The sequence below is a fragment of the Scyliorhinus torazame genome, chromosome 8, assembly GCF_047496885.1.
Source record: "Scyliorhinus torazame isolate Kashiwa2021f chromosome 8, sScyTor2.1, whole genome shotgun sequence".
In the NCBI taxonomy this organism is placed as follows: domain Eukaryota; kingdom Metazoa; phylum Chordata; class Chondrichthyes; order Carcharhiniformes; family Scyliorhinidae; genus Scyliorhinus; species Scyliorhinus torazame.
Window position 1 is genome coordinate 49,721,108 of NC_092714.1, and position 19,901 is coordinate 49,741,008.

Below are 19,901 nucleotides of genomic sequence, written 5' to 3' on the forward strand. Positions count from 1 at the left end.
CGACTCTCGTCTCGTCGTAATTGATAGTGCATCAGTCAGAGGGGTTGATTCCCAGTGGGTCAGAATGGAGGAGAGTTTGTGCAGGGGGTCGGGATTGAAAGCACTAGCAACAGCGCCGCTCCCGATAGCCCCGGGGAAATACTCAGGGAGTCCGGTAATAATAGCTTCATTGAGAATATGGAGGCAGTTTCGCCAACACTTCAGGTTGGGGGCAGGGTCAAGGGAAATGCCGGTTCGGGGGAACCACAGATTTGAGCCAGGGAGGTGGGATGGAAATTTTCGGAAATGGGAAGAGAAGGGGATTAAGACACTAAAAGATTTGTTTCTTAGGGGTCAGTTTGCAGGGCTGAAGGAGCTGGAAGCGAAGTATGGGCTGGAGCAGGGGGAAATGTTTAGATACATGCAGGGTCGAGATTTTTTTTTCAGTCTCACTCACCTAATTTTATTAAAAGCACAGAAGCAGCACAAGGCTACAAAATCCACATAATCAATACACGAAAAACCAAAATAATCACTGAATTCAGAACAAAATGTGTTCTGATTTTTCCACTTAAACTGAAACAAAATTATTTTTTTGCCCAAGTTAGACATAAACTTCAAGAATTTCCTCATGAAAGTTAAGGAAAGGGCTTACTACCACAACCATGATTCCTGTTTGTAACTCACCACCGAGCCATTCAAGCTGCAGGGTGAAAAACCACATCCATGAATCAAGAAGGGGAACAGCCTAGATCAGAAAGCCTGTGGAAGTTCAATCCAATCTAAATTGGATCTCGGCCTCTCAGAGTCAATGCAATAAATCCAGATGTAAACTGGATGAACAGAACTAAAAAGTAGAACTGTTTACCAATCTGTGCTTGTTGAGAATTGTTGGATGTACTGTTGGAGCTTCAGTAAATTATCAGTTTGCTGAAAAGTTTCACTGAGTTTCAGCAAGGGCCCCTTCACTCCGGACTGATCTTTGAAAACTCCTAACTCCCTGAAGGTCCAGGTTCGAGATTTTGCCAGAAAGGAGATACAGAGCTTCCTGGTGGAGCCGGCCTCCGCATTGCTGGAGGAGGTGCTGATGACAGGGGGACTGGAGAAGGGGGTAGTGTCAGCGGTTTACGGAGCTATTTTGGAAGAGGAGAAGGCACCACTGGAAGGGATCAAAGCAAAGTGGGAGGAAGAGTTGGGAGAGGATATGGAGGAGGGGTTCTGGTGTGAGGTGCTCCGAAGAGTGAATGCCTCCACCTTGTGCGCAAGTTTGGGGCTGATACAGCTGAAGGTGGTATACAGAGCACACCTCACGAGGGCGAGGATGAGCCGATTCTTTGAAGGAGTAGAAGATGTGTGTGAACGTTGCAAAGGGGGGGGGGGGGGGGGCTAATCATGTTCATATGTTTTGGTCCTGTCCAAAGCTGGAGGATTACTGGAAGGAGGCTTTTAGGGTAATTTCTAAAGTGGTGCATGTGAAACTGGACCTGGGTCGCCGAGAGGCCATATTCCGGGTGTCGGACCAGCCAGGGTTGGAAACAGGTGCGGAGGCAGATCTTGTAGCCTTCGCCTCGTTGATCGCCCGAAGACGGGTCTTGCTAGGTTGGAGAGCAACCTCTCCACCCTGTGCGCTGGCGTGGCGGGGGGACCTGTGGTGATATGCATCATTGTATATACACAAGGGGTTAATGTAAATACACTACAACTAAGGAAACACTTTCCTTAGGGAGCACCGGAGATGTCATGATATGCAGACACACAGCTAATGAACACTGAGAATAGGACACGACCAATGGGCAGTCAAGACACCCAGAGGTGACACTACCACAAGGGGACAACCCATATAAAAGGACAGGGCACACATGCTCTGTCTTTTGGCATCAGGCCGCAGCAGAATCCTGTACTCATGGGTTGGAATGTTGTCTATGCTGGACTGAGGATCCTGAAATCCGAAGAACACATCCATGACTGTGTCGGATTTGGTCCTGAGGTCGCCACGTCCAATGGTGAAATCATCGTCTGAGTCGTAGTCTTCAAGGACTAAATCATCTCTTAGGGCGGTGCTAACTGCTTGTTGCAGGGTTCTGCGGAGGTTATTTTCACCTACTGGTCGAAGTTCAGGCATTGTTCTGTGTTTCCAGGTGAAATAATTGTGTTTTGTGCCTTTAAAACTGTTTTTTAAACTATTTTTGGACATTTCCCCTTTAGGTGGACGTGGTCCAGGGCCTCTGATGTCATAACGCTTGTGACGTAGAGCATAGGAATGGATTGCACATGTGCAGATCGCTTTTCCTTTACTGTGCGCTCTTTGCGCAACTACGCATGCGCAAAACTCTGTTTTGCCGGTTTGCGTCTTCTGGGGAACTGCGCATGTGCGGCTCCTTGCGCAAGATGGCTGCCCATCAAAACTGCCGTTTGCCTCTGCTGCAAGCCTACCTTTGCCTCATGGTGAGTAGAGGCTCCAGTTTTACCGATTTTTTTTGTGTTCACCTCGCAGTAGTTTTCAAACTTGTCCAGGACTGTCTGGAAGTCTCTCTTGTCCTGCCCTTTGGAGTATTTGAAGGAGTTGATGATTTCTGTTGCACTTTCACCCGCAATGGTGAGTAGAAGATCTATCTTCCCAGCATCGGCCACTCCATCTAGGTCAGATGCTACCATGTAGATCTCAAATCTCTGCTTGAATGCACGCCAGTTGGCACTGAGATTGCCGTGGTACCTGAGCTGCTGAGGAATCGCGATCATCTTGCCTGGGTGCTGTTGCTGGTAGTCACAGATCTTGCTGAGTTGAACTATATATATTTAACAGGCACTACTGGTACCATGTTGTGTTATGTACTCTGGGAAAACACAGGCTGCAACTCGATGCAGCTTTGACCAAAAGAAAAAATTCTTCCTGTGTGTGTTTATACAAATGTTAACTACATTCTTAGAATAAAGCTTGTTTTTTTGATTAAAAGCGCCTGAGAAGTCTGTTGAATAACACCTGAAAGACAGGCTCTTCTGCTCATCTCGCCAAATTCAACATAAAGGTTGTAGGTCATGTGGACCTATAATATACTTTGGGATTGTTAACCCCTGGCCCAGAACATAATATAAATATAATTTAAACATAAGGGGCAGGTTTCACCATTTGGGAGACTATGGGTGGGATTCTGCATTCCCCAACGCCAATTTCGTAATCAGCGACCGGGCGGAGAATCCTTTTTGACCCCGAAATCGGGGGCGGCGCTTGTTTGGCGCAGGTTTCGTATGCTCCACCCCCTCTGAAACAGTGTCACCACGGCGGTGCCGCCCAGAGGACCGGAGAATCACGGGACATGGAGAAAATGATGCCTGGCCTGGTAACAAGATGCAAATGGGTCTTAATGATCCATTTGTACCCTCCCTCTGACACAGGGCATGAACCTCAATCCCAATGCCAGCAGGGCACAGGAGCACTGGCTTGAACTTTGCAGCTTCTATTGAAACTAAGTCTGTTACAACCAGCACAGGAGTAGCGGGGAGCTCTTCAAAAATAACTGAATGAATGACAGAGAATGAAAACTGTCTGCACTGCGGGGACAAAAGGAAAGTCAGACAAACAGGGAATTACACCTTTAAATCTCAAAGCGGTAGAAAAGTTTCCAAACCCGCTATTTTCAGAGAGTAAATTTAGATCCTGTTAAATAAAATGAGTTGAGAAGATAAACGAAGAGATACAAATTTATGGGATGGATGCATCAGCAAGAATGTATTAGAAGAGGAAGAGTAAAGAGAATGGGGGAAAGAGAAAGTAAGAGAAAACCCTGTTGTGGGGCAGCAGGACTGGTCATGGGTGAGCGGGCTTTTGGAGTGTGGTATTTGGCTCTACCGGGGACCAGGTGGGAACAGTTTCTGCAATGGATTAGTAGGCCTGTCTGATTCAATGCCATGAAAGATCAATAGACATTATAGGAAGGACGTGGAGGCTTTGGAGCGGGTGCAGAGGAGATTTACCAGGATGTTGCCTGGTATGGAGGGAAAATCTTATGAGGAAAGGCTGATGGACTTGAGGTTGTTTTCGTTGGAGAGAAGAAGGTTGAGAGGAGACTTAATAGAGGCATACAAAATGATCAGGGGGTTGGATAGGGTGGACAGTGAGAGCCTTCTCCCGCGGATGGAAATGGCTGGCACGAGGGGACATAACTTTAAACTGAGGGGTAATAGATATAGGACAGAGGTCAGAGGTAGGTTCTTTACGCAAAGAGTAGTGAGGCCGTGGAATGCCCTACCTGCTACAGTAGTGAACTCGCCAACATTGAGGGCATTTAAAAGTTTATTGGATAAACATATGGATGATAATGGCATAGTGTAGGTTAGATGGCGTTTGTTTCGGTGCAACATCGTGAGCCGAAGGGCCTGTACTGCGCTGTATTGTTCTATGTTCTATTATATAATTGTGTATAACTGTAATGTAATAAGTTACACTCTTTGAACTGGAACAATAAGTAATAATGGTCACATACTCAATAAGCAAATATATCTTTCATATATTTCAAAAAAGTGACCTTTTTGTGCAGCACAATGCATTTATCATGGAATAGTAATCATGGAAATGCAGTCCAATAATTAAAGTTAAGGTAAGACACTACATAATGATCCACCAAATATTTATCATATCAGTTTATTGATGAAGCAGCAAATCCAGCCTACTGAGTAAAACATGGCCAGAAAATCCCTTGGAAATGATCACGTTACTCTGTCGGAGGTGCAGTGAGTTTCAATCACACTTCTGGCAATGCTGTTGGAGCCGAAACGGCTCAGAGAAATGTACTTGCCAATAAGGAGAGAAGCAAGGGAGGTGATAGTGGACTGATAATGTCACTGAATTAGTAAACTAGAGGCCCAGGCTACGGTGTTTGAGGACAGGGGTTCAGATCCGCCTCCCCCATGGTAGCCGGTAGAATTTAAATTCAATAAAAAATCTGGGGCGCGTTTCTCCGACCTGCTCGACCCGTTTTCTGGCGTGGTGCGCCCCCGCCGGCAGTGGGATCCTCCGTCCCAGCACCGACCAATGGGGTTTCCCATTATGGGCGCTCCCACGCGTCGAGAAACCCGCGGGCGTGAGTGCGCTGCCGGCGAAGTGGAGGATCCCGCCGATGGAGATTCCCGCCCCTGGAATTTTTAAATCAGTAAAGGGGACCATAACACTGTCAATTGCCGTAAAAACCTATCTGGTCATTTAGGGAAGGAAATCTGCTACTCTTACCCAGCCTGTACTACATTATTCCAGACCCACAGCAATGTGGTTAACTCTTAGCTGCCCTCTGAAAAGGCCGAGCAAGCCACATGGTTGAAGGGCAATTAGGGATGGGCAATAAATGCTGACTTTGCCAGCAATACCCACATCCCATGAAGGAAAAAACAAAGTTTCATGTCATGTACCAAAATAACAATACAATAGCCACATTTATCTTGATTTAAATCCACTGATATGGAAGAATAAATATGGAATGAGAGAAAAGAACAATCTGTAAGACTCACTGTGCTATCCGAGCAAAAAAACTATTTAAAACGCAATAATAAACTTCTTGATGAAAACTACCTGAGATGGAGTTCACTGACAAAGAGAGTTAAGGAATTATGACTGCAACATATAGTACTTCTATATATATTGCACTGTGATACAATACTGTGATGATATATCTATTTCATATCCATTAATGCAACTACCTGTAAATTGTCGGTTATCCATAATATCAGGTTCAGAAGTTGTGTGCGAAAGTAAGTCTTTGGAGGATGATTCCTCACGCTCTGCTTTTTTTTCCAGATAGAAACAGACCATATAACACAGCTGAAAACATTTCTTCAACGAGGGGACAATGCAGTATACTCAACATCCATAGAAAAGCTTCATGTGGTCAAAGGAGCACACTTCATGCAAACAGCAGGCAGACCAAATCTCAGGTAAGGAACGGTGTAGCAGCTGCACCAATATACTTCATTATGCAACAGTGCATAAAACCATGCTGCAACAGAAATTAAAATATTTTTGCATAATTTCCATGATCAAAGCAGATGGTGTGGAAATAGATGGTACACAAAATAATCTGCATGATGCAGCCAATTAAGACACAGCATGGGCAAACAACATGGTCCTTCTGAGCAATGATTCATCTCTCATTTCGATAATGTGTAGTGCCCATGCAAGATAGGTTTTCTTTATCAATGAATACATATGCTTCTGAATGCTCTAATTGCATGCATTTTGATCACCAGTCAGTGTCTTTTGAAACAACATCCTGATTTACCATCACATTAATGAAAGCCACTGACATGCTCATATGTGACAAATGAATGTATCTTTCAGCAGTGAATAAGCCATAGAGCATATTGTGTTGATTATGCTCATTTCTGTATTCACGGTGATATTGCTTTCCATGCGGTATCTGTTCAACTACCTGTGAACTGCTCCTTGTCCGTGACGTCAGGTTTGGAAGCCAAGTTTGAACTGAGCGAAAATGAACTAGCAGCGGAAGAAACCTCAAGTTCTGCAATGTTGTTTACAGAAACAATAGAAAATGTCTGTGATTGCTGATATTATTTGATATCAAAGCAATTGTGATGAAAACTGAACATACAGGCAATGACAAACAGGAAAAGACCCCCTGGTCCATTCAGCCTGTTCCTCAAAACTAGTCTCGGAACTCCCGGGAACCCTGAGGATCTTGCCATAGTTACCTTTCGTAAGAGGTGACCTCTAAACCAGCCAGAAACAAATGACAGAAGTCACTCCCCAAAGTTCACCAAATTCATAACAGATTCTTATTTGGATCACTCAATGTTAATTGAGAATATTTCATTTGGCTAAGTTATGGCAAAATCTATGACAAATTAAGTTTACTTTTGAGATAATGTGTTTTAATTATGTACAAAGACTTCAGATTAAGGGGGGGGGGGGGAAAGAGATTAAAAATGGCCCCTAAGAGATGGGTTATTCTGAGCTCCACTCGATTTCAAAATTCACCAAAGCACAACCTCAGATAATACATTTTAAATACTTTTCAGACAAAGGCATATACTTAAACTGTGCATTAATTTTTGGATCCATTATCTTCTATTGTCTAACGACCATCATAACCCATCCAAAGAGGCAAATTGAATTAAAGGGAACAAGAGGGGAAAAATAAGGGGGAGGGGGGATTTGTCACCCCCCCTTTGCGGTATGTTTCTCGGCTGGCGGTGGGATCTTCAGGTCACGCTTCTGTCGATGGGAGTTCCTATTGAATCCACCCCCCCGATGCCAGGAGTCCTATGGCAGGGGCTCACCGTTGGCAGGACCGAATGGTCCCGCTGGCGAGAATGGTCGGAAATTCCACCTGCACCGGTCCCCGCAAGATATACAAATGAAACAATACACACTCAAGAGTATACTTATTATTTCCTAATTAAGATCCAAGAAAGAAATCAACATACACGACCCAGAAATACAACCTATTCAAAACCACCAACAATAAACAGGAGCTTTTAACCTATCGATTAGGATGCACCCCGCTAATAGGAAATGAAAATTCTTCCAATGTGCAGTAACTGCTTTTTCATTGCAGTGGAGTGGCTAAGCAATCCTCTTGCTCAGAATAACTAACCTGGATTTAATTTGGTGTCCAGGCAGCGTTAGAAAGTTATTCTGAATACTGGTATGATATTTGACATTCGCCAAGAGTTGCATTTCTGGTAAATGCCCTATTAAAGTTGGTACAACATCAATGTTCCTTTAAAGTTTTACTGGCCATAAAAGGGCATCTTCACTTGTTTCATATTATACTGTATACCAACCTGCAATGCATTTGAAGCCAATTCTTTTAAAAGTTCCACATATCATTCACTATGAAAAAGGCAGGCCAATGAAACAATTATCAAACTACCTGTGAATATTTGCTTGCCAGTGGCTACATGTTCAGGAATTGGATTGGCAGGTGAGATGCTGAAGGATCGTACCTCAGGTTCTGTAATTCATTTTAGAGAAAGCAAATGAAGCTGGCATTATGCACACTGTGGTAAAAACCAAATGCAATATTTCTAGGTAACCAGGATATGCTTCACAGTGACATAACGGATTGAAGCACAAACAAACTATGCAACAAGAGTGATAGAAAGCAGGTATCAGGCAGTGATGCCACATAATGAAGCACAGATGCCAGCCTAACAATCTAGGAAATAAGCTAAGGAATTAATTATTTCCCAATAATGGAGAAAAGAAAACAAAGACACAGATAACAATGAACACTCAAACACCTCAAGTGCCTTACATGCCAATTGGAAACCTAACTAAGGCTGACCAACAGCTCCAAATTGTAACATAGAACTTCAAATGAGGTAACAACTCAAATGTAGCTATAAATATAGACCTATAAAATATAGTTATATTGAAAGTTCAGTGGAGCTTGGACGATCCAGAACCAAGTCATAACTTAATGGTGCACGATTCAATACAAAACACATCAATTCAAAACAGAAAATGTATATGTACATTCAAAATTGGGTAATGTTGGGTATACCTGCAGCTCAAGCTAAGACTCAATGTCAACTATGCTTTAATTGTAAAGAGGTAAATGGCTGTTGCTGAACCTTCATTCCTCTAACTGATAGAATTATTATTAAATGGGATATGTTGGGTGCTGGTGCTATGAATGCACTCACATTTGCTTATGAGTTGTGCTTGCATTGTTGTTAAGGAGCTGCTTGTACATCTGTTCATCAAGAAAGGTGCCAAACCTGCATTTGTCAATTTTCTTTAGATTAATTAGACTCCTGGGAGAAGGAGATAACTGGAATCTTTAAGATTGAGGTGGTTCCAATAGGACATGCCTGACTATAGAAAGTTGGGGCCAAGTGAATTCTCCATAGCAATTCTAGATATGTAAAATGTGAAAAACGATAGGCACTTGAATATATCCTTATGAGGAGAGATTGTGTACTCTAAACTGGGTAAACAGAAAACCCACAGGAGGAAGTAGACTTCTCAGTAGTTTGACAGCTCAAGTATTTGGATAGGTTTCTGCATGTTCCAGTCTCCCCATTCACCAAAAGGAAGCCACTTGAAAAACGCTGTTGTGGTGATTATCCTGAATATCTTGAGAAATTGTTTTTAAAATGATTTTTTTGTTGCTGTACTGACCTGCAGGCATTCTTCTTTCATTTCCACCCATAATAGAAGCATTCTTCTCCACCTCAAAACCTGGCCCAGACTATTGCCTCTCAGAACCCCCAATGTAGCATTTAACCAGGTAATTCTGTGCTGCCACTTCATCACTATACTGGGGGAATGATGTTGTGTTGCAGGCTCCAACTCTTACAGCAAAAGATTAATCAAAGGCTTCACTTCAATAGTTCAGATCAGCATTAAAGGTTCCACAGCTGTATTTGAAGAATGAGTGTCTTCACCAATATTCGTCTCTCAACCAACACTGCCAAAATATATTAACTGTTTGTTTAACTCATTATTGTGTGTGGAATCTTGTTTGCTGGATTTGCCTGCAAAGTGAGCATGACTGTATTTCAGTGTAATCAACTGTATGTGTAGCACTTTGAGACATAATAAACCGCTGTTAGCTCTTTCTTTCTCGTCGTTCATTTTGCACTGACCGCTCTGTGCCCTTGTGCCCAACCTATGCTGAGCCTTCCTCCCTTGGATTCAAGCTGGCATGAGCTCGTCAGTGCAGGAAATGAGTTAAGTGCCAAACAAAACGACAATGTCTATTAGATAGCAGGGTTATTCTCGGCGCTGCAGGCACTGAGAAACTCCCCGCTATATGTGCCCCAAAACGGGGCTCTGTTTTTTTCGCATTACATCGCACCCTATATTTCAAGAAGAATAACGAGCTGCGGCCTAAAGACCAGAAGCAGAGCTTGCACTGAAACAAAGCAATGTACCGCACTTCATGCTGGATTGGATTTACTTTACAAAATTATTTCCACTTGTGCTACATTTTACTGATAAGCCAACAGATTTCAAGCACGAGTGCATACAAATTATTTGCGAGGCTGATTATTTAATGATAGATGACCACAAATTAAATTTGTAAAAGCATTGTCATCTAGACCACACAGTACGACTGATTAATTAGGAAATACTCTTCCGGCTGCATTACACGGTCCCTGATAATGAAATGTTTTAAACGCAGGAAAACAAACATTCAAAAAGCGTCATTATAGACATGCATTTTGTATTATCACACATACATCTGCAATATGATGGAAATGCATGCATCACATTAAAAAGAGACATTTGCGACTGAATTGAGAACAATGGTGATGGTTCAGGGCCGATAATTTACAATGCAAACACTTTTAAATGGTCACAAGTGGGACCATAGCAATTGACTTGGAAATGCAACACACTGGTACAATGCATTGATGCAGCAATACACCGTACAAACAACAAACCGTACAAACAACAAAACCCATGATTCCCATGCAGTGCAGTGCCAATTTCACATGGTAAAGAGTGAAATAGAGCAAGAGTTCCTTTTCCCAGGCAAGTAAAATCAGCCCATTTTTCTTCTGTCTTTCCAAGGAACCTGTTTAAAATTATCCACAGGCAAATGCCAGAGAACAAGTCACTTGTCTACATATTTTCTGAAGGAATAAAACATATTTTGGTGATAAATAAAGAAGGGAATTAAAATTAGTTTTGAAAAAGGGAATGAAAATACAAGTGGTTTATATTTTGGGAGTTAAAAAAAAGATGCTGTGAAGTACAGAAATGTATCAAACATGCAATTCAATTTTTCAATATTCTGCAATCCAAACAATGTTTCAGGAACAGTCAATTGTGAAAAAGAGATCTTGACTTATTTCCTTGCAGTATATATCATAGAACTATTGTTGGCCAAATACTTCAAATGCAAGTTCTCCACCAGAGTCGCTTTGCATATTATATCATATTGTGTAGGCTTCAGGCTAACATTGAAATCTATATCACTTAATGCAATGGAACGTGTTGAAAATGTTAATAATGGCATGTGCCATACGATGCACACTGTACATTGAAATACATGCATTAGTCACATTTTAAAACATAACCTAAATATTTATGCATCACTGCGCTACCTGTGAATTCCTGATTATCCACGACATCAGGTTCAGAAGTTGGATGGAAAGGTCCTCTGCTGGAAGGTGATATCTCAGGTTCTGCAATTTTATTTCAGAGAAAGCAAATAAAACACTCTGTGCTCATGCACATTAACTGACGCATGACAATTATAGTAGCATCAAATAGAGTAGCATTGCGTGATTTGGCAATGCAGAGCACATTGGGTGCAGTGAATTGGTGCAACACAAGCAGTCTTATTTGGACTATAAACAAAGAACAGGTTATCACATGTACAAGACTAACATGCACTGAATTAGATTAGGGAAGGAATTTTTAATTTCCACAGAGCAGTGGATACGTGAAATGGACTTCCAGTGCAACCAGCCTTACTGGTTACAAATGAGATGCATAGACATAGACATAGAACATACAGTGCAGAAGGAGACCATTGGGCCCATCGAGTCTGCACCGACCCACTTAAGCCCTCACTTCCACCCTATCCCCGTAACCCAATAATCCCTCCTCACCTTTTTTTAGTCACTAAGGGCAATTTATCATGGCCAATCCACCTAACCTGCACGTCTTTGGACTGTGGGAGGAAACCAGAGCACCCAGAGGAAACCCACGCAGACACGGGGAGAACGTGCAGACTCCGCACAGACAGTGACCCAGCAGGGAATCGAACCTGGGACCCTGGCGCTGTGAAGACACAGTGCCATCCACTTGTGCTACCGTGCTGCCCCGTTCGTTGTAACAAAGATAGGTACAGACAGCAATAGGGAATATGATAATCCATGCACTGCCACACAAAATGAAAGCTTCTCGATGGAACACCATCGACCAGGGGTGGATGGTAGGGATGGTGAGGTGGATAGGAAAACCCACATGTTCTGTTCATTACAATCTGGGGTCAGGAAGAACATTTCCAGAATCTTTGTTTCATTTATGTATTGTCTAAGAAGATTCCTGCAGTAAATCGTTCACCTATCATTTGTAGGAAACACAACTAATAAGGTATGACAAAGGTGCAGGTGTTATTGTGCTCAGATCACCGAAGGAGCTTGACCAATGTAGAGATGCAATAGTTAAAGGAGTGTTGGGATGGATTGATAAAACATTAATTATAAGTGAAAGGACACAATTCCAGCACTATACAGGTCACTGGTCAGACAGCATCTGTGTCTAGTCTTAGTCCCCCAACATCTTGGGTGACATAGTGACCTTGGAAAAAGCTCCAGAGGAGACCAACAAAAAGGATTCTTAGCTTAAAGACCCTCAGCTGCTGATGTAGGCTTAAGGATGTTGGTTTATTTACTGCAGAGCAGTGGTGATTTCTTCATTGGGCCAATTTTCAACTTGTACATCTTTGGGTACATGGGGCAGGATGTTCCATGAGGTAATGCAATCTAGAGTGCAAGATTCACTTCCTTTTCTTTCCTACTCTTTCGTCGCACTGCCTCACCATTAAGGCAATGGAGTTAAAGTGTGACACAGCTTGATGGACAAGTTGTCACCATTCTGAGTGATTGGTGGAAAGCTTTTCCCAATCATGATGGTCAACATTGCCCCACTTCAAGGAGAGCCTCAGAATGTCTTTCAAACATTTTCTTTCTCTTTCCCTGGAATGTGGGCCATTTGAGAGTGAGAGAACAGGACTGAGTGGGGGAGATGATTTTCAGCCATGTGGATACAGTGGCCGGTCCACCAAAAGTAGATTCTTTTTGGCGTTTTGACTGAATGCTTGTGGACATAGTTCCAAGAAGTTGCTACTGTTTGTTGACACTCCTCCCATTGAATCCAGAAGACGTGGCAGTGACATTGCTGATGGAATATCTGTAGTACTCTTATGTGTGATACGCAATCCAAATCTTTCTGCAATACAGGAGCATGTTGACAATAACGGCTCTGTACACAAAGACTTCTGTTGACTTGTGAAGGTCTTTGTTTTCAAATACAAGCTGCTGCAGTTTGTAGAAGGCTGAACTGGCACAGCAGATCCAGTATCGGATGTCCAACTTCAATGGTGGCCTTTCGAGAGAGGTGACTGCTGAGGTATGGGAAGTGTCTAAAATATTCCAGGGTCTCTCCTTGAACATATACGGAACGTGGAATATTTGGCTGATCAGCTGTGAGTTGATATGAATTTTGTTTTGGAATTATGCAAGGACAGGCTGAGTTTCTTATATGCAGAATTGAAGAGATTGAAAGTGGCTGGCAAATCTGGTGCAGAGTGGATAACAACACTGCAGTAATCAACTAACTGCAGATCATGTACACCTATGGTAGTCAGCTTAGTTTTGGTACATAGGCAATTGAGGACAGTATTTAATACTGACACCAGTTGATCTTCGAGGAGGTGAAAACCAACTTCAGGTAGATTGTGAATAGTTATTACACTGTGTTGCTTGACTCCAGTCTGGATTTTAAACGTGCATGTTTCAGAACCTCCACTGAAGATAGTGGCAGTCATATCACCGTGAAGAAATTGTAGGGTTGTAATGATGGACATCCAAATCTCTGGAGCACAATCCACAAAGCCTCGCTATTTACTGAGCTTTGCTTGTCTTGCTCCCTGCATGGTGGGTCCCCTATGCGCCAATGGGTTCATACCAGCTGCAGCAATGACATGCCGCTGTTAAGTGAGCATTATTTGCTAATCAGGGTGGAAGCAGGAAGAGGGTAGAGTCCCCAAGGAGCTCCCTTCCAGTTGAATAAATGCCCCTGTGCAATCAAACTTGATGCAGGGGATAATATTAAATTCTACCCTGTGTCTCTGAGGATTAGCCACAGGAAGTAGGTGATTCAGAAGAACGTGTGCAAGGTTTTCACTGCTATTAAAAGAGGGACATACCTCGATAGTTTCCATGGCATGATTTATCTGCATTTTCCTCAAAATCTTTACAGTGCAGCAGGAGGCCACTTGGCTCATTAAGTCTGTGCTGGCTCTATAGAAGAGCACTCCACTCCGCTACTGTAACCCAGCACATTCTTTCTTTTCTTGAAGGTTACAATTGTAGCATTCCTTAAGTCAGGGTGGGGAGAGTTCCTTTTCCTCCAAATCCATAGGATGAGCGAATGGGGTGTTGATTTGAGAAAACATTCATCAGCTTTGAAGACCTCAGCTGGAATATCATCAAGGTTGCAGGCTTTGTGGTTTTTCATCTGTTTGATTGCCTGTTGCAGATCCCCCATCGAGGGTAGCCAGCATTCATTGCTCATCCTTAATTGCCCTAAAGAAGTGGGTGGCAAGGTATCTTCTGGAACTGCCACAGTTCGCGTGGTATAGTGCTGTTAGGAAGGGAGCTCTAGGAATTTGACGCAGCTACAATGAAAGAACGAGGATATAGTTCTATATCAGGGTGGTGTGTTACTTGGAGGGTAACTTGCAAGTGGTGCTGTTCCCAAGCACCTGATGCCCTTCGCCCTCCGGGGAGAGGTCCTGGGCTTGGAAGGTGCAGTCAAAGGAGCAGAAGTGAGTTGTTGCAGTGTACCTGATAGATGGTACACACTCCTGCTATCACTGTCCGTTGATGGTGGGGGGATTGAATGTTCAAGGTCCCGATCAAGTGGAATGTTTTGTCAGGATGGCGCCAATTTTCTTTGTATTGTTGGAATTGCACTTATCCACACACGTCCATCACACTTCTCACTTGTGCCTTGTCGATGGTGTTTTGGGGGAATCAGAAGATGAGATACTCCCAGCAGAATTCCCAACTTCTGATCTGTTCTTGTAGCCACAGTAATTATGTTAATTCCAGTTAAGTTTCAGGTCAATGGTAATCAGCAGGATATTGATGTAGGGAAATTTAGCAATGGCATTGCCGCTATATGTCAAAGGCAGGTGGTTAGAGTCTGTCTTGTTGGAGATGTTCATTGTCTGGCACTTGTATGGCATGAATGTTACTTGCCACTTCTCAGGCTCAAGCCTGAATGTTGTCCATGTCTTGTTTCAAGCAGACATGGACTGCTTCATTATTGTGGAATTGTGAATACCAGTAACATAGCAGATTCAACAGCAAACGTCCCCATTTCTAACTGCGCTGAAAAAAAGCCATTGATGAAGCAGCTGAAAATGGTTTGGCCTAGAACACTACTCCGAGGAACTTCTGCAGGACTGAGATTATTGACCTCCAACAACCACAACCTTTGTGATAAGTTTGATGCCAACCACTGGAGAGTTTTCCCCCTGATTCTCATTGACTTCAATTTTCTAGCGTTCTTTGACGGCAGTTTAACAGATTGTAAAGGACCAGAGGACATGAGTTTAAAATATCTAGGAGTAGGAGTAGACTGAATGCTAGGTGGTCCTTTCCCCAGATGTAATACGTTTCTGGAATATATTACTGGCTGGTGTAGTGAGTGTTGACTCTCTGCTACATTGAAGATGAAATGAAATGAAAATCGCTTATTGTCACAAGTAGGCTTCAATGAAGTTACTGTGAAAAGCCCCTAGTCACCACATTCCGGCGCCTGTTCAGGGAGGCTGTTACGGGAATTGAACCGTGCTGCTGGCCTGCCTTGGTCTGCTTTCAAAGACAGCGATTTAGCCCTGTGCTAAACAGCTGTAAAATGAAAATCGTTTATTGTCACAAGTAGGCTTCAATGAAGTTACTGTGAAAAGCCCCTAGTCGCCACATTCCGGCGCCTGTTCGGAGAGGCTGTTACTGGAATTGAACCGTGCTGCTGGCCTGCCTTGGTCTGCTTTCAAAGCCAGCGATTTAGCCCTGTGCTAAACAGCTGCATCTGCAATGGCTCCTGACAGAGGCAGAGATTACATCATGTAGAAGTTAAATGTCTATACAGATAATGCTTGGTCTATGAAATTCCCTAGACTGACTTACAGAGAAGAATTTTCCAGACCTTTTCTCTTTTCAGCCATGGGATTTTCTCTAGCTTTTATCCTCGCCCAAGAGATTACATAGCGGTGGGGTGGGAGAGAGTGGAAGTTCCTAGGCTGGATATTCAAACCATCACAAGTGTGGAACAAGCTTGAAGGACCAGCTGGTCTTTTCTTCCTGTCAAGTTTCTACGTTTGTTCATGATTAACTATCCTGGGCCATATCACTATCCAAACCAAGTGATCGAAAGCAGATTTACACTATGAACCCTGCCATAGTAATACTTGATCTGTATTATCAGGAGAAAAAGACAATAGAGAAGAGTACCTTTATCATGGGGAAGATTGAAATCAAAGGACAGGCTAACATTGACCATTTTTATACCTTCTACTGATCTATTCAAGCATCACTGATTGTAGTTTGGCTACAAGTCACATTGGAGAGATCTACAAAAGCACATGATTAGCTAAAAATGGGAGGGATAGATTTATATCTTGGGAGTGAATTTGTGTCAAGCATTACAATATTTTGAAATACTCCACAAAATTTGTTGATTGTGACTCACTTGCATGCAATATTTTAGTGACCATGTAATATATTTCATGCATGTGCAGTGATTAAATAACGTGAGACAATAATATTATTTATTGGTTCCAAAACATTGCAATCAATTAATTCTTAACACAGCAAATTACAATGACAAGTTAGCTTGCTTGTGAAGCATATTTTCTATATTGTGTACTGGACATGCAGAGCATGTGGTGCCAAAACACTCAAGTGCGTGATATCCCAAGCCTTAAAAGCTGTGAAAGCATTGGAACTGACAACTGATGATATGTAAACAAATATATAACATGCAACTTGCTGCAATTTTCCAAGAAAAATCTCACATCCATGTTAGGTCTTGTTACTACTACCTGAGAGCTTCTGGGCTTCCAAGGGATCTAAAGCAGATGTTGTGCCTGAAGTGAACAAAAATGAATTGTTGGAGGATAATACCTCAATTTCTGTATGATATATAGGCAAAAGCAAACATCGTCCATAATTATTTAAATAATCTAGCACGACAAATTCACTACAGGGAAAACATTATAATCAACGTAGCCAACAGAGATCATGGACGGGATTTTCCGTCCCTTTTTCTGGCGTGGCGCGCCCCTGCCGGCAGCGGGATCTTCCGTCCCAGGAGCCGGTCAATGGGGTTTCCTATTGTGGCCACCCCACGCCATTGGGAAAGCCCTGGGCGTGAGTGTGTTGCTGGTGAAGTGGAGGATCTCACCGATGAAGAATCCCGCCCCCTGTTAATCAAAACAAGGCTGGCTGGATATAACTTCAAATAATGAACTTGGTGAATGGACATTAAATTTTACTTTTGATATGATTAATTCGCCACACATTGAGTAAGTGCATTGATTCAAATAGAAAAACAATCCAGAACAGTAAGTCTAAAAATGTAAATACATTTTTCAATCATCATTTTGCACACATCAGAAGCCAAAGAGCGACACGTGACATTCAAAGTGATAACACGAGTTCGGCCCCTGGCCACTGCGAAAGGCAAGCACTATGCTTGCATCATTTTATTGCTTCACAGCTCCAGTATTTGTCAATAACTGCATTGTTCAATTTTTAGATTTCCAAACTTGCTACAAGATTATCAACTCATGTTTGTCACAAAACAGATCGAGAAAATAAACATTTTAAAGTGAGGGGCTTGACAAAATTAAGGCATTTCAAAGTTATCAGCCTCTCCAACTGATTGAATGGTTGCATCAACTCTTGCCAAGGGCTTTGAAAAAACAGTGCCAAAGACCACTAAATTCGCAAAGGTGAACAGGTAAAACTGTTGTATCAAATCATAGTTTCACATGTTGAAAAAAATGAAACTGCACGCACGATGCAGTAAACTGATTTGAGATAAATTTTCAAAAAATATAATCCAAATATTAAACTGTAGGTAAGTATAGATAGCCCAATGAATGTTATCTAACGATGCTAGCGAAACGCCTACACAATAACTAGAGGGGAATGAATAATTAATGAGGCTCGGACAGAATATCCCCAAAATGAGAAAAGCATTCTTTACAAGCAATGGAAATGGTGATGACAACCGGCCAAGCAAAATGCTTTTTCCATCTGTACTGAATAAACTCCACACCTTGAAGTGTGAAACTAATGTTAGCCAAGAAATGCTCTGTATACAAATGCAATGGGAAAAGGTCAAATGAAACACTCAGTGGCATAGAATTTTTTCCCTGGAATATAGTTCATTAGATACCAAATGTTAGAACCTTGCCGTGTTTTGATAGATAAATTGAGTTAACTAACCAAAGGAGGCACAATACGTGGGTTAAGGAAGATAATTTTTCCAAGTATGTGTGGGCAAAGATCGGGCAAAATGCATCAAGTGGGAAAATGTGAAATGGGCCATTTCCTGGTCCAATGGCAAGAAGAATAAAGAAGAAGCATATTATCTAAATGATGAGAGATTGCAGAACTCTGAGATTCAGAGGGATCTGGGTGTCCTAGTGCATGAATCACAAAAGGATAATATACAGGTACAGCAAGCAAATTAGGAAATCTAATAGAATGTTATTGTTTATTATGAGGGGAATTGAATAGAAAATTAGAGAGGTTATGCTTCAGTTGTACAAGACACTGGTGATACCACAGTATTTATTTAGGGTATAAATATATTAGCAGCAGTTCAAAGAAGGTTTCCTCGAATAATACCTGGCATTGTTCAGCTGTCTTATGAGGAAAGGTTGGGCAGTTAGGATTGCAGTCATTGGAGTTTTGAAGAGAAAGACTTGATTGAAACCTGAGGGGTTTTGGCAGGCTGGATGCAGGGAGGATATTTCCTTTGTGGGAGAATCTAGAACTCGGGGTCACTGTCACTTACTTAAGACAGCGATGGTAGGGGAGCACAATGGTGCAGTAGTTAGCACTGCTGCCTCACAGCGCTGAGGACCCGGGTTCGAACCCAGCCCGCGGTCACTGTCCGTGCAGAGTTTGCACATTCACCCTGTGTCTGCGTGGGTCTCACCCCCACAACCCAAAAAGATGTGCAGGGTAGGTGGATTCACCATGCTAAATTACCCCTTAATTGGAAAAAAATAATAATTTGGTACTCTAAATTTATTTTTTAAGAAGATAGCGCTAAAATTATTTTTTAAGAAGATAGTGATGAGGGGAAATCTTTTCTCTCAGTAGATCGTGAGTCTTTGGAAGTCTTTTTCTCAAAATATGATGGAAGCAGAATCATTTCATGTTTTTAAGGCAGAGCCAGATACATTCTCGATGAATAAGGAGGGGGGGGGGGGGGGGGGGGGTTCTTCGAGCCCTACTCCCGCTCCTAATTCATATGTCCGTATGTAAAAGTATGATTACAATGTACGTGAGATAAAGCACAGCAAACAAACAAGCTATAGTGCATTGAATAAATACATGGGGCGAGATTCTCCATTGCCTGAAGCCAATATCACAATCGGCGATCGGGTAGAGAATCCTTTCCGACGCCTAAATTGGGGGCTGCGCCAGTTTGACGCCGGTTTAACGGCACACTTGAAACCGCGTCATTGCGTTGTGCGGTGCACGCCTTTGGAATGGCGTTGGCGTGCCATAGGAAGGCCCTCTCCCGAAGCTCAGCCCCCGATGGGCCGAGTTCCCGACCGAACAGTTAACGTGTGGTCTGAGCGGTTGGGAATACGGTGTTGTGGCCACGGACTGTGCCCAGTGCCGCCACAGTCAGCCGGGAGCCATGCTGCTGGCCGGGGGCATTCCACAAAGGCTGGGGGGACTGGTGGGGGATGGCCAGTGGTTGTCCTGTGGGACCGTATTTGGCAGGTCGGGTCCGTGCACGGCCGGCGCCATGTTGTACGGCGCGACCGCTGCAGGTCGTCGCCGAGCGCATGCACAGGCACGGACACAGCCATTTTCCGGCCGTTTTTGCTGCGGGAGACGGGGGTTTTCCGTGCACGGCTGCTAGCCCCTCACCAGTCCCGGAATCGGTAAGGGTTTGGCGCCGATTTTGG

General features: G+C 43.0%; 1 protein-coding gene across 18 annotated transcripts in view; it reads right to left on the bottom strand.

Annotated features, from left to right (window-relative positions):
- Positions 1-19,901, bottom strand: part of LOC140427828 (uncharacterized) — a 507,915-nt gene that overhangs the window by 304,090 nt on the left and 183,924 nt on the right. For 14 of the 18 annotated variants that reach the window (XM_072513563.1, XM_072513566.1, XM_072513567.1 and 11 more), the window contains exons 15-19: positions 16,782-16,829; positions 11,047-11,127; positions 7,860-7,940; positions 6,396-6,485; positions 5,668-5,751 (exon numbers count right to left, since the gene is read on the bottom strand). In XM_072513563.1, the coding sequence (XP_072369664.1) occupies positions 5,668-5,751; positions 6,396-6,485; positions 7,860-7,940; positions 11,047-11,127; positions 16,782-16,829 (384 nt within the window). The remainder of the gene's footprint in view (positions 1-5,667; positions 5,752-6,395; positions 6,486-7,859; positions 7,941-11,046; positions 11,128-16,781; positions 16,830-19,901) is intronic. The other 4 variants (XM_072513555.1, XM_072513556.1, XM_072513572.1 and 1 more) reach the window with 4 other exon arrangements.